Source organism: Odocoileus virginianus, chromosome 20, assembly GCF_023699985.2.
Source record: "Odocoileus virginianus isolate 20LAN1187 ecotype Illinois chromosome 20, Ovbor_1.2, whole genome shotgun sequence".
Classification (NCBI taxonomy): domain Eukaryota; kingdom Metazoa; phylum Chordata; class Mammalia; order Artiodactyla; family Cervidae; genus Odocoileus; species Odocoileus virginianus.
The window spans coordinates 5,049,196-5,064,431 of record NC_069693.1 but is presented as its reverse complement, the minus strand read 5'-3'; the positions used below and the strand labels follow the sequence as shown (position 1 = coordinate 5,064,431).

Sequence of the window (15,236 nt, the reverse complement as noted above, 5' to 3'; positions counted from 1 at the left end):
GTCCCACGCACTTCGGCATCTGCGGGCCCTGGTGCAGACATGGCCAAGTCCAAGAACCACACCATGCACAACCAGTCCCGAAAATGGCATAGAAACGACATCAAGAAACCCCGATCACAACGATATGAATCTCTTAAGGGGGTAGACCCCAAGTTCCTGGGGAACATGCGCTTTGCCAAGAAGCACAACAAGAAGGGCCTGAAGAAGATGCAGGCCAACAATGCCAAGGCCATGAGTGCATGTGCTGAGGCTGTCACGGCCCTCGTGAAGCCCAAGGAGGTTAAGCCCAAGATGCCAACAGGCGGCAGCCGCAAGCTCGGCCGACTTGCCTACATTGCTCACCCCAAGCTCGGGAAACATGCTCGTGCTCGCATCGCCAAGGGTCTCAGGTTCTGCCGGCCAAAGTCCCAGGCCAAGGCTCCAACCAAGGCCAAGCCACCTGCAGCTGCGGCTCCAGCTGCCAAGGGTGCCCAGGCCCCCACCAAAGCTACGGAGTAGAGACCTTCATCTGCTGGTATGGGGACAGAAGGACTGGTGTGACCCCCTGGGCCGCTGTCTTCGTGGGGCTGGTGTCCTCCTGTGCTATTTGTACAGATAAATCTGGGACAGAAAAAAAAAAAAAAGAAGAGTGGGACATGACTTAGCAGCTAAACACCAACACCAATGTGTTAATATTTTCATGTGCTTTTGGACATAAGTGTAACTACTTTGGGAAATGTCTTTCAGATCCTTTTCCCATTAAAAAAAAAAAAATTGGGCGCATCGAAACATGTATATTATCTAGGGTGAAACAGATCACCAGCCCAGGTTGGATGCATGAGACAAGTGCTCGGACCTGGTGCACTGGGAAGACCCAGAGGGATCAGGTGGAGAAGGAGGTGGGAGGGGGGATCGGGATGGGGAATACATGTGTATCCATGGCTGATTCTTGTCAATGTATGACAAAAACAACTACAATATTGTAAAATAATTAGCCTCCAACTAATAAATAAATAAATAAATAAATAAAATTGGGCTATTACGGATAAACAATGAAGTCCTACTGTATAGCATAGGGAACTACATTCAGTCTTCTGGGATAAATCATAATGGAAAATCATATTTTAAAAAGGAATGTATATGTGTATATAACTGAGTCACTTTGCTGTTGTATGTAAATTAGCACAACATTGTAAATCAGCTATACTACAGTAAAAAAATTTTTTTTAATTGGGTCATTTGTCTTTTTGTTATTAAACTGTAAGAATCTTTTATGTATTCTTCTTGTTCTTATTTTTACTTGTTGCGTTGGGGCTTACCATATACATTTAAATTGATCAGCGGCAGGTTCAGATTTGTACTAGATTAATTTCAGTGAGATAGAGAATTGTCACTCCTATATAGCTCAATTTCCTCTTTTTCTGTGAAATTACTTTTATACATATTAATGCTACAAACCCAACAGTACATTGTTATTAATATTTTGCAGTCTGTGGTCATTTCCTCAGTCCAATATAGCTTTTTTCCCACTTGCCTCCTTTGGTTTTTATAGGCAGATACGGGTTTCCCATGTAGCTCAGCTGGTAAAGAATTCGACTGTAATGCAGGAGACCTGGATTTGATCCTTGGGTTGGGAAGATCCTCTGGAGAAGGGAAAGGCTCCCCACTCCAGTATTCTGGCCTAGAGAATTCCATGGAGTAGTCCATGGGGTCGCAAAGAGTAAGACACGACTGAGCAACTTTCACTTCGCTTCACTTCATACTACATTTCTATATGTGATAAGCCAACAATACATTAGATATGCATCACTTTATATAGCTGTTTTTAAGTAGTTGAGAGAATACAGCAGAAAAACTATGCATTTGTACTACCTTCTATAATTACATAATTGGTGGTGATGGTGGTTGAATCTCTGAGTCGTGTCCATTTCTTTTCCATTCTCTTCTCCTCCAGTATTCCCGATATACTGGCCTGTGTAAAGGTGTCGGTAACACCAATGATTGTGATGACATCTACTAGAGATCTTCTGTATTTGGGTTCAATATTTTAAAATGTTACTTATTTTTGGCTTTGCTAGGCCTTTGTTGCTGTTTGAGCTTTCTCTGATTTCAGTGAGTGGGGGCTGCTTCCACTGCACAGGCACAGGCTCTTGGGCGCACGGGCTTAGTTGTCCCGTGGAATGTGGAATCTTCCCAGACCAGGGATCGAACCCGTGTCCCCCTGCATTAGCAGGCAGATTCTTAACCACTGGCCACCAGGGAAGTCCTTGGTTCAATATCTGAAAACATAATGTGTTTAGGAGATAAGACTTGCCTATTCATCCTGTCAATTCACTTCGCTTTCTTGGGTTTTAAAATACTTAAAGTATAAAAAGGGTGCAATGGATTTCGGGGGTGATGGAACCATTCTGCGTCTTGGCTGGGCTGGTGATTACACAGCATATGCATTTGTCAAAACCCTAGAGCTGAATCTAAAAGCATGGATTGTACTGTATGCAAATAATGCCTTTGTGTTAAAAATACTTACAGTAGATTTTTTCCTTTTTCCCCCCTCGTATTAGGGATACAGATTTGACAACCTTAAATTTAAAAGCTCTGTGTATAAAAAACAGCTCACATTAAAATTAAAAGAGAAGAAACCGACTTGAAAAAAAAATTGTACAGAAATAACGTGACAGAAATAACGTTAATAATCTTATCATATAAAGTGACAGAAAAAGGGAACACAACATTTAGATTCCAGGATGCAAGTGGGCAAAATACGTAAAGAGACAGTCCCCCAAAGAGAGAATATAGGGGAGTAAACCAGCCTTACAGGAAGACAGTGTATCACATAAGAAATCAGGAAATTCCGGGGACTTCCCTGGTGGTTCAGTGGTTAAGAAGCCGCCTGCCAATGCAGGGGGCATGGGTTTGATCCCTGCTCCAGGAGGATCCCACGTGCCATGAAGCAACTGATCACGTGTACCACAACTGCTTAACCCTTAAGCCCTAGAGCACGGGGGTCCGCAACAAGAGAAGCCCCTGCAAAGAGAAGCCCGCTCACCACAGCTAGACAAAGCCCGTTTGCAGCAACGAAGACCCAGCACAACCAAAAACAAATAGATAATTAATTTAAAACAAATAAATAATTAAAAAAACTCCAATAAGTCAATACCCAGGGAAAATAAAAAAAACAATAACTTTATTTCTTTATTTTTTCCTGTGCTGGGTCTTAGTGCTGCGAGGGCTTCTCTCTAGTTGGGAGTTAGAGGGATCCTCACTGACCAGGGATCAAACTCTCCGGCATTGGCAGGTGGATTCTTAAGCACTGAGCCACCAGGAAGCAAGCCCTCAGGGAATTTTTTTTACACTGGAAGACCCGGAGCTGGTAGGAGAGGCCTGCTATGTTGTACATCCATCCTTGTAGAAGACAAAGGTGAGGTCTTTTCTTCTTTGTGGGCAATCTGGCTTCCCTGATAGCTCAGTTGGTAAAGAATCTGCCTGCAAGGCAGGAGACCCTGGTTCGATTCCTGGGTCGGGAAGATACCCTAGAGAAGGGATAGGCTACCCACTCCAGTATTGTTGGTCTTCCCTTGTGGATCAGCTGGTAAAGAATCCACCCGCAATGCGGGAGACCTGGGTTTGATCCCTGGGTTGGGAAGATCCCCTGGAGAAGGGAAAGGCTACCCACTCCAGTATTCTGGCCTGGAGAATTCCATGGACTCTATAGTCCATGGGGTGGCAAAGAGTCGGTCACGACTGAGCCTCTTTCACTTTCTGGGAATCCAAAGAAATAATCCTAAATATGGAGAAAAAGCTTTATCCCCAAAGAGGTTGTTTGCAGCACTATCTGTAAGAACAAAACACATGGTGGGGAAAAAAAATGTTTGTTCCAGTGTTCCCTGGCAGTCCAGTGGTTAGGACTGCTGAGGGTTCAATCCCTGGTTGAGGAACTAAGATCCTACGAGTTGCAGGGCTGGCCAAGGAAAACAAACCAGTGTGGCGGTGATGGTGGTGTGGGGACAGGGACAGGGAGAAAAACTTGAATTTGTGACCGGAAGGAATTGCGTGAGAATGTCACCATCACTGCATGGGACACTCTGATTTTTTTTTTTTTAAAGTTTGAAGCATCTATAGCAGTGGGGGAAATACTCCTGGAAATCAATTATGTAGAACAAAGCTACCCATTTAAATATATTATACAGGATTTCACCACTGCAGGAAGCAGTCCCGGATTCCAGGCAGAGAGCAACCTGGTGAGAACAATTAGCATCTTACCAGCTGCCCGCAGTGCTCCCCTTTGGGAAAAGAAACTGACTTTGATAAAGCAGAACATCAGAAAGGTATCATATTTGATCTATTCTAAGAATTACACTGCTTCACATCTTGACCCGTCTGAAACCGGGAGGCATCTTCCAACGACCATCACCGCAGGATCGCTCCTGGCAAGGCACGAACTCCTGCAGAAGGGCTGTCTGAAGCCTGGAAGAAAGTCCTGCAGGGCAACTCTGAGCCCCTGGGACCCAGCTGGGTGTGCGTGGGGGGATCAGTCATGAACAAGTCGTGTTTGGAAATGCCCTGGAAATAGAAATCAGTAATAGGCCAGCGTATGTAATTGCCAAGCAGCCTCAAGAGCCGGGTAGCAACGGGTTTTTAGTTTTCCCAGGTCATCTTTAAAGAAACACTGCCTCACCAAATCGAGACCGGGGTTGAGGTTGGCAAACTGTGGCCCACTGCCTGTTTTTATACAGTCCGTGTGCTAAGCATGGTTTTTACAGTTTCAAATGATTGCCCAGGGACTTCCCTGGTGGTCCAGGGGTTAAGCATCTGCCTTCTAGGGTTTCCCTGGCAGCTAAGTGGTAAATAACTCACCTGCAAAATGCAGGAGACACGGGTTCAATCCCTGATCGGGGAACATCCCACATGTCTCGGAGCAACTAACCCCGGGCACGACTACTGAGCCTGTGCTCTAGAGCCCAGGAGCCGTAAGTGCTGAGCCCACGTGCGGCAACTCCTGAAACCCGGGTGCCCTCGGGCCGGTGCTCCACAACGAGAGACGCCACTGCAATGAGAAGACCGCATGCTGCAACTGGAGAAAAGTCCCTGCAGCAATGAAGACCCAGCACAGCCAAACATAAACAAATAAATAAGTGTATTGAGGAATCTGCCTTCCAGTGCAGGGAGCAGGGATTCTGTCCCTGGTCTGGGATCTACGACCCCACACGCTGAGCGGCAACTCAGCCCACGAGCTGCAACTTCTGAGACCACGTGCTCTGGAGTCCACGAGCTGCAACTAGAGAGAAGCAAGCCTGTGTGCGCTGCAGCAAAGAACCCGCGCACCGCAACCAAGACCTGAGCAGCCAAAAAAATAAAATAAAAAAATCATTGCACAAAATCAAAGGAATAATGTTCATGGCGCATGAAAATCATACCAAAATGACAATTCAGTGTCCACTAATAAAGTTTTATGGGTACACGGCCATGTCCAGCCATTCACCCGTTATCGGTGGAACCACTTCTCATAATGCAGGGTTGGTTGAGTACTTTTGATGCAATTCAAGTGGCCCACAAAGTCAAAAATATTTACACTCTGGCACTTAACAGAAAGAATTTCGCCCACCCCTGATCTAGGTGGCACAGAGGATGGTGTGGTATATAATATATGGACATTACTGACTCTGGTGATCCATAAGAGTTATTGTTCAGTTTCTCTGTCACGTCCAACTCTTTGTGACCCCATGGACTGCAGCACACCAGACTCCCCTGTCCTTCACTTTCTCCCAGAGTTTGCTCAAATTCATGTCCATTGAGCTTATGATGCCATCCAACCATCTCATCCTCTGAAATTTCCTTCTTCTCTTGCCCTCAATCTTTCCCAGCATCAGGGTCTTTTTCAATGAGTCAGCTGTTCACATCGGAAGAACTGAGTCCCCTCAACAAATGTTATAATATTTAGGAGATAATTGGAAATGTGAACACTGACAGAACTTATTTTGTATATTTTGAGGAGTTTTCATTACTTTTTAGGTGTGATGGTGCTATTACATATTTTTAAAGGTGCTCTTCCTTTGAGAGACGTAAGTTGGAATTTTTGTAATAAAACGGTGTATCTGGAATTTACTTCCAAATAATCCAGTTGGAGAAGAATGGACAGGAATACAGATGAAATGAGATCGCTGAGGCTGAGTGATCAGTACATGCGAGGGTCATTACACTATTTTGACTGCTTTTAACGTGTCTGAAATTCTCAAACAACAAAAGAAGCACTCAATCAGGAAGAAATTCTAAATACTTAATTTCTCTTATATTTTCCTTTTTGTGCATGCGTGAAATTCATCTAGAAGAGATCTTTCAATAAATATAAAGTAACATTCTGAGTTTGGACTTCCCTGGTGGTGGTAAGAAGCATTGTGTTTGTTATTTTACAGGCTATGTCTTTTCATTCTTCATGGAGCCCAACTGCCTGTAACTGTAACTGAAACATTTGCTCAGTCATGTCCAGTTCTTTGCAACCTCATGGACTGTAGCCCACCAGGCTCCTCTGTCCATGGGATTCTCCAGGCAAGAATACTGGAGTGGGTTGCCATTTCCTACTCCAGGGGGTCTTCCCGACCCAGGGGTCGAACCCATGTCTCTTACACCTCCTTCATTGGCAGGCAGGTTCCTTAGCACCTCCTGGACTGCTCACAAAGGGTCGAACCTGGACCATGGGTTTTTAGCACCTCACTCTAACCGACTGAGCTAACTGGCCAGTTGGTAAAATTGTATAGCCTTTAAAAAAGATGGTACATATTAGAGCTGCTGAAATGCAGCAGATGAAACGTTCTGCAGAAGACGCACTCATGTTAATCATGACAGCTGACAAGTTTTGAGCATTTTCTGTGTGCCAGACACTGTTCTAGCACTCTGCAGGCAATAATTAATTTCATGGTCATGACAGCCCCAGGAAGTGCAGAGAGAGGGGAAAGCGGATACAGGGCTGAGGGAGGGCCCTGCCTGCCAGAGGGAGTGACGAGCTTGTTGGGAGCACAGTCACATGTGTACTTTCTAGGCACTGTCTTTGCAATTCCCCAGGTCCTCCATGACCTGAGTCTGTGGTCACCACACGTTCAAGAGCACCAGCATCATCTGTGGAGGCGGGGTGGTGGGGGGAGATGTTAAATATTGGGCTTGGAGATTCAGAGCCGAATTCAGAGCTTAGTCTGCTTGGACTGCTGTACCACAATACCATAGTCTGGGGGCTTATAAACAATATAAATTTATTTCTCACAATTTCAGAGTCTGGGGAGTCTAAGATCAAGGTGCCAGCAGATTCAGCATCTGGTTCACGCTTCCTCCTGGTTCATGCTCTGCCATCTTCTCACTGTGTCTTCACATGGTGAAAGGTGCCGGCAAGGGGCGAGGGGTGGGGGGGGGGGACGCTCTCCATGGTCTCTGTTATAAGGGCACTAATCCCATTCATGGGCATGCTACCTTCATGACCTTATCATCTCTTAATACCATCGCACTGGGGGCTAGGATTTCAAGATAAGAATATACTGCATGCTAAGTCTCTTCAGTCATGTCCGACTCTGTGCGACACTATGGACCATAGTCCTCCAGGCTCCTCTGTCCAAGGGATTCTCCAGGCAAGAATACTGGAGTGCCATGCCCTTCTCCAGGGAATCTTCCCGACCCAGAGATCCAACCCACATCTCTTATCTATCCTACATTAGCAGGCAGGTGCTTTACCACTAGTACCACCTGGGAAGCCCTTAAAAATACTGAGAGGGCACAAATATTCAGCCCATTGAAAACCTCAAACTGAAAACAACTCAAACATCTACTAACAAGAGAATGCATAAATACACTGTGTTATGTCCTTATAGTGGCATACTATACAACAATGAAAAAGGGAGCACTTCCTGATACAAAGCATGGATAAATCTCAAAACATTGTACTGACTGAAGGAAACCGGCTATAAAGATATAAGCATTGCCAGATAAAATGCAAAATGTCCAGCTAAAGTTCAATTTCAGATAAACAATGTGTTAAAAAGCATGCCCCATGAAATCTTTAAATAAATTATTTTTACTTACCTGAAATTAAAATGTAACTAAGTCATCCTGTATTTTCATCTGTTAGATCTGGAACCACTAAAAGGATTCCATATTTATATGAAACTTAGAAAACGTTTTCTGATATAATCTATAATATTAGAAAACAGATGAGAGGCCACTTGGGGCCTGGGGGAACTTTGGGGAACAAAAATGTTCTAGATCTTAATTATAGTGCTGGCTACTCCTCTGGTGGCTCAGATGGTGAGAATCTGCCTGCAATGTGGGAAACATGGGTTCAATCCCTGGGTCAGGAAGACCCCCTGGAGAAGGGCATGGCAACCCACACCAGTGTTCTTGCCTGGAGGATCCCATGGACAGAGGAGCCTGGACGGCTACATTTCGTCAGGTTGCAAAGTGTGGGACACAGTGGAATGACCAACAGTTTCTGTTTCACATGGATGCATGTATTCAGGGGAAAAATGAATGTGTGCTAAGAGAGGGCAATTTTATTAGATGTAAATTAAACCTCAATGGGATTTATTTTTTTGACAGACTGACAAGGTTTCATATGTTTTGCTGTTGGCTGGGCTTATCCCAATTCAAAGTTTCTCTCTGCTGAAAAGCAATTGATTTTTTAAACTCTTGGACCTTCCCAAGGCTGACTTCTTGACTTTCTTCTGGCTGGATGAGAACATTTCACGCTCCGTATTCTATTTGCTGGGAATCCCTTTCGTATGTTTCTTTCCCGTATATGTATTTTCAGCTTTATAGGTCTGCTATTTTCTCTCACTCTCCACTAAGGCAACTCTGGTGCTTGGTTTTGGAAATTCCAGCTGTCCCAAACTGCTGATAAAAGAAACTTCAGCAAGATAAAAAAGAGAAAAGGCTCTGTCGTCCCCAGGGCCTTTGCATGTGCATTTCCACTCTCTGGGACACTGCTCCCTCCCTCTACGGCTGTTGAAAACCTATCAGCCTTCAGATCTCACCCTGAGTGTCACTTCCTCACCAATCCTCCAGCCCTGATACCACCTCCTTTGTTGCAACCCTCAACTAGTGTTTCTTCAGAACACTTAACCCCATCTGTAAATAAATACATTTGTTGTCAGTGTATTTATTTCATCTCTCTCTCTCTCTCAGCACTCAGAGTTTCCTGGAGGCAGAATTTGTGTGTCTACCCTGTCCTCCCATGCTTAACACATAGTCAATGAAGTTTGAATGAAACGGGCTGTTTCCCATGTGCATCAGTTAGTTTTGCTGCCAAACAAACCACCCCAAAACATAGAAGCTTAAAACAACAACCATGTCTCCTGCTCATGACTCTGTGGGAAGTTCTGATGTGTTGGGCTTTGCTACAAATCCTTACTGACCCTAGGAATCTGGGGAACTCCTCTTAGAGCTTTGGATTCTATGGACCACCACCACCATGCATCAGAAAAATTAGTGGGGAGGGCACGTATTTTTTATCTTGGCTTATACAAAGCCAACTGTGGACAGTGACTGCAGCCATGAAATCAACAGACGCTTGCTCCTTGGAAGGAAAGCTAAGATAAACCTAGACAGTGTATTAAAAAGCAAAGACATCACTTTGCCAACAAAGGTCTGTATAGGTGAAGCTGTGACTTTTCCAGTAGTCATGGACAGATGTGAGATTTGGGTCCTAAAGAAGGCTGAGCACCAAAGAGCTGATGCTTTCAAACTGCGGTGTTGGAGAAGACTCTTGAGAGTCCCTTGGACAATAAAGAGATCAGACCAGTCAATCCTAAAGGAAATCAACCCTGAATATTCATTAGAAGGACTGACACTGAAGCCAAATCTCCAATACTTTGGCCACTCACTGGAAAAGACTCTGATGTTGGGAAAGATGGAAGGCAAAAAGAGAATGGAGTGGCAGAAGATGAGAGAGTTAGATAGCATCACTGATTGAATGGACGTGAATTTCAGCAAACTCCAGGAGACAGTGAAGGACAGGGAAGCCTGGGGTACTACAGTCCGTGGGGTCGCTAAGAGTTGGATATGACTGAACAACCACAAGGAAAAACCTTATCCACCATTGCATCCACTATTATTTCCTAAGAGAAGGTCAACTGGAGCTCCCCAGGCTGAGTTTTCTTCCTGAGAGGGGTAGGGGTCTGGGGTGTTAGAAAGGACGGATGAGGGGGACTGGAGTGGTGCAGCGAAACGGTCTGTCTGGAGCCTCTCTCATCCTAGTCCCACCGAGCTCCCAGCCTCCACAGTCTAGCAGGACCCACATCTACTGATGCTTCATGGGCTCTGATGCTGATCTCTGGGCCACCAAGATTCTTGCTCGACACCGTTTCCTGGATCTTATCTGCTCCAAACTCACTCACCATCTTCTGGCCATATGCCCCCTGACTCCAACACGGGCTCAAGGCTAGAGACTTCCCAGGACGGACGGAGGAGACAGACAGTTTCCTCAGCCTGACACCCCAGCTCTCGGACACGGGCAACGGTCACGCGGAACTGGTATTTGGAGGGGAGAGCCTCAAGGGGCTCAGAGGTTGAGAGGTGAGAGGAGGACAGGGGAAGTGCCGCAGGGGGGTTCCAGGAGGTGGTGGCGGCAAAAGAGATGAAAAGCTCTGAAACACCTCCTCCAGGTGAAGAGCTTCCTCGTGCCTTTCACATCAGCTCCACCAAGAAAAGAGATTTTTCATCACTGCTGCTCCCCCGGTGCTTAGAGTGTGTGACAGACATTGTGGGCTCAATGCGTATATTTAGACTTTTAAATGAATGACTCCATCCTCTGGGGGACAAGGAGAGACTGTCCTCTTTAGACAATCAGTTTTCAATTATTTATTGAGTGCTTACTATGTGCTAGGCGCTCGTGAATGAGTCACATACTAGCCTCGCCTTTATGGAGCTCAGAGTCTTGTGGGGGAGACAGACATGAATCAGCGAATCCCACAAACTCAGGTCTGATTGCTGCCAGGCATTCGGCTCAGCAGGTAAAGAATCTGTCGGCAATGCAGGAGATGCAGGAGACACGGGTTCGATCCCTGGGTCGGGAAGATCCCCTGGAGGAGGGCATGGCAACCCACTCCAGCTTTCTTGCCTGGAGAATCCCCAGGGACAGAGGAGCCTGGCAGTCTAAGGCCCAGAGGGTCGCAGAGTCAGACATGACTGAGCGCGAGAGAGCAGGGTTTTCTCTGGTTGCGGTGAGCTGCAGCACGCGGGCTTGTCACTGCGGTGGCTTCTTTTGTTGCAGAGCACGGGCTCTAGGGTGCGAGGGCTTCAGTAGTTGCAGCTTATGGGCCCTAGAGCACAGGCTCAATACTTGCGGTGAATGGGCTTAGTTGCTCTGAGGTGTGTGGGATCTTCCAGGACTAGGGGTCGAACTCGTGTCTCTTGCCTTGGCAGGCAGAGTCTCTACCACTGAGCTACCAGGGAAGCCCCAAAGCACAGCTTTTGAGTTGGACTTTTTTTCCCCCCCTTTTGGCCGCACTGTGTGGCATGCGGGATCTTAGTTTTCTGACCAGGGACTGAAGACACATCCCCTACAGTGAAAGCGCCCTGAGTCTTAACCACTGGACCAAAGGCGAGGTCCCTGAGTTGGGCTTTTGAAGGATCATTCTGGCTGCAGTGTGACAAATGGCTTGCAGGAGATCAAAGTATAGGAGCAGAAAGATAGGTAGTAAGTGGGAGACGCTGGGGCTCCACTCCCCTCCATTGGACGGAGGGGTTGGGGAGACAGGATGGAGTGTACAGACACAAGAGGCTTTTTGGAGGCAAAATCAACCAGGCTTTGTGGTGAACTGGACTTAGGGGAAGAGAGAAAGGTGTTTGAGGATTCTATACCCCTTTCTCGGGTGAGCAAAACTGAGGCTCAGAGAGGGAAAGCTCTTTGCCCGCGACCACACAGCCAGCCTCTCAACTAGAATTTCAACCTACGACTATCCCACATCTAAGCTCACATGCTTTCTCCAACACTAGATGTCTGTTCTCTCTCTACACTAACCCTTGATGTTCACGGTCAGGCTCAAGGCTGAAGAAATTCAATACGGCTGATCCATGGTGATATGTGGCAGAAACCAACACAACATTGTAATCATCCTTCAGTTAAAAATAAATGAATTATAAAAAGCAGTTTAGGAAAAAGAACACAAATTTTACTGATGCCCACGTATCTCTAGCTGGAAACGCTCTCCTGTAATCTCACTGCCAATATCTAACTGCCTATTTGAGTGTCTAACAGGCAAAGTCAGTGTGTCCAACACTCAGCTTCTGGTCTTATCCTAAACTTGCACCACCCCACCCTGCCCCGACCTCAACACTGTCTTCCCCATCAGTTTCTGGAGCTCCAAATTCCAGCTGTTCAGCCATCTGTGGTCACCCCTGACTCTGTTTTTCCTCTCACTCTGCACACCCAGCCTATTGGCAAATCTGGTCAGCTCTGCCTTCAAGATACATCTAAGATACGCTTCTTACTGCCTCCTCTGATGGGGTTTCCCAGGTGGCGCAGTGGTAAAGAATCGCCTGCGATGCAGGAGACGCAAGAGACACGGGTTTGATCCCTGGGTCAGGAAGATCCCCTGGAGTAGCCAGTGGTGGCCCACTCCAGTATTCTTGCTTGGAAAATTCCATGGACAGAGGAGCCTGGTGGGCTACAGTAGAGTGGGCTACTCTTTCGGGTAGCAAAGATTTGGACACAACTGAGTGCACGCGTGCACACACACACAGACACACATACCTCCTGTGATGTTTATTGCCATGATCACAGTCACCACCATCGCTCACCCCGATTTTTGCAGACGCCTTCTCACTGGCTTCTTGCTTCCATCCTAGCCCCCTTCAATCTAGTCTCAACTCAGAAGCTGCAGTGATTGTTAAAATCTGAGAACTGGTCCCTCCACTTGCCAAGAGTCTTCCTGCAGCTCCCACTTCCTTCCCAGTAAAAGGTGGGGTAGTCCTCCTTGTGGCCCACAGGATGCTGCATGAACCGACCCTATCCCCTGTCTCGTCTCACTTCCAACCCCTCTCCCATCGCTCAGTGGCCTTCGCACTGCTTCTTGGACTCAGGAGGCGTGGTCCTATCTTAGGGTCTCCGCGCGGCTGTTAATGCTACCTGCAACACTCTTCCTCCGGACATTCACACGGCTTTCTTCCTCACCTCCTTCAAATCTTTGCTCAAAACTCCACACGCTAACCTCTGTGGTGGGCAAACGACTGAAATCTCTGCTTAGTGCTTGCAAATTCCAGCTCTTGCTTTCTCACCAGGCATCCTGGGGTCTCCCTCAAACATAAATAATTTAGTCAGGCAAGGATTTGGATGAAGTCATATGCAGATTTTGGACTTTACCTGCCCTGGGCCTCCCCTCCTCCCACCGTTCCCTCTCTTTTCACTTTCTGACTGATCTGCTGGCTTACAACTCTCTCCTTTCATACCTGAAGCCAGTGAGGATGCAGCGGTTACAAAGGTTCACACCCAGAAGGTGCAAACTCACACTGGGGACCTCACGCAGTCCCCCCATCAAGGGTTAGACTCTCCTCCAGTGTGCTTGATTTTGATCACTCCCCAATGTCTTCACCTTTTTAATGTTTTTGGCCAGATGTTATAATTTTTTAACGTCAGACTGTCTGATGAAGCTGCTCTGACATAACCGAAAGTCAGAGGCCACTTCTTTTTTTTCTTTTGTATTCCTTTTTTCCACAGGGCTTGTAGTACATCACGGATTTCTTTAGTATATGTATCGTGTTTCCACTGTGACACCCCCTTTAGGATGTAAGTTCTATGACTGCCTGTTTTGTTATATGACTCAGTTCCAATTACCTAGCAGTATCAGAGTGACATAAGACGCAGTTAATAAATATATGCTGAATTGGGAGACTTCCCGGGTCGTCCAGTGGATAAAACTCTGTGCTCTTAATGCAGGGAGCCCAGGTTCAATCCCTGGTCAGGGAACTAGATCCCACATGCCACAGCTAAGACCTGGCGCAGCTTACATAAATAAAAAAAATATTTTTTAAAAAATGTATTGAATCAGAGAAACGAATGGAGGGGCCTCTGAGGGGGCTTGTAGCTCTGATGTGTGGTCCTTCATCCTCTAGAAGGATGAATCCTGCCCCTGAGCCCGAGTGCCAGCCTGAGACGATCCAGGGCCTCCGCCAGCTGACCATCGCTGTGCTGTCTGTGTCCTTTGCGGTTGGCGTGGTGGCCAACGGGCTGGTGCTCTGGATGATGGCTTTCCGAATGCCGCGCTCTGTTACCACCATCTGGTTCTCCAACCTGGCCTCTGCAGACTTCATGGCCTTACTGCACTTGCCGGTCAGCATATACAGCGTGGTCACTGGCCAGTGGCCCCTCACAGCTGCAGCCTGCAAGCTCTACATGGCCTTCTTGGCCGTCAGCTGCTTCACCAGCATCTGGTTCCTGGTCCTCATCTCCCCGGACCGCTGCGTCTCCGTCGTTCACGCGGTCTGGTCCCGCCACCACCGCACGGCACAGCGAGCAGCCTGGCTGGCTGTGTGTGTGGCTCCTGGCTCTTGTCGCTTGCTCTCCAAACTTGATTTTCCGAGACACTGAAAAACAGAAGGGATGTGGACACTGCACCTTCAAGTTTACCACTAAGGCCAGGGATGACTCCAAGGCTGTGGAGGGGAAAGTCGCTGTGACCCTCATTCACATCCTGCTGGGCTTCCTGGCACCCTTGGCGATCATCAGTACCTGTGCCCACCTCATCCGCACCCGGCTTCGGCCGTAGGGCTGTGCCTATGCCCGCTGGCCAAAGAGGCTGCTGCTCGTGCTGGCGAGTGCTTTTTTGCCTTCTGGTTCCCGTTTAACACGGTGCTGGTGGTCCGACTGTGGCAGTGGCAAGCCGAATATAAGCTGCAGCCCATCATCTGGGCTACCTTCTCCCTGGGTTGTTTCAACAGCTGCCTCAACACTTTCCTCTATGTCTTCATTGGCAGAGATTTCCAAGAGAAGTTTTTTCAGTCTTTACCTTCCGTCTTGGCCCGGGCATTTGGCGAGGAGGGCTTTTTCAATCAGCCTGTCCCCAAGGTGAAGCCCCCAGGAGATGATGGAAACCTTCACATACAAGCTGGAAGCCCTCCTGTGCAGCTTGCAGCCCCTTCCCCATGACTTCCAGGACTCTGCCCAATCCTGCCTCTTCTTTCAGGAAGTCTTCCCGGCAATCCCTTATCTAAATCTCTCCATTTGAAACATCAGGCTTTCCCCCCAGTATCTATTTCACCTTCCTTTATAGTGAGACTCCTACTTG

General features: G+C 47.2%; 1 protein-coding gene and 1 pseudogene across 1 annotated transcript; both read left to right on the top strand.

Annotated features, from left to right (window-relative positions):
* On the top strand, nucleotides 1-532 carry LOC110135474 (large ribosomal subunit protein eL29 pseudogene; annotated as a pseudogene).
* A 13,536-nt stretch (nucleotides 533-14,068) lies between these two features.
* Nucleotides 14,069-15,036, top strand: GPR32 (G protein-coupled receptor 32). The gene is given in 4 exon segments (XM_020890517.2): nucleotides 14,069-14,481; nucleotides 14,483-14,766; nucleotides 14,769-14,998; nucleotides 15,001-15,036. Coding segments are annotated over 4 exon segments (963 nt in total).
* The last annotated feature ends 200 nt before the right edge of the window (nucleotides 15,037-15,236 follow it).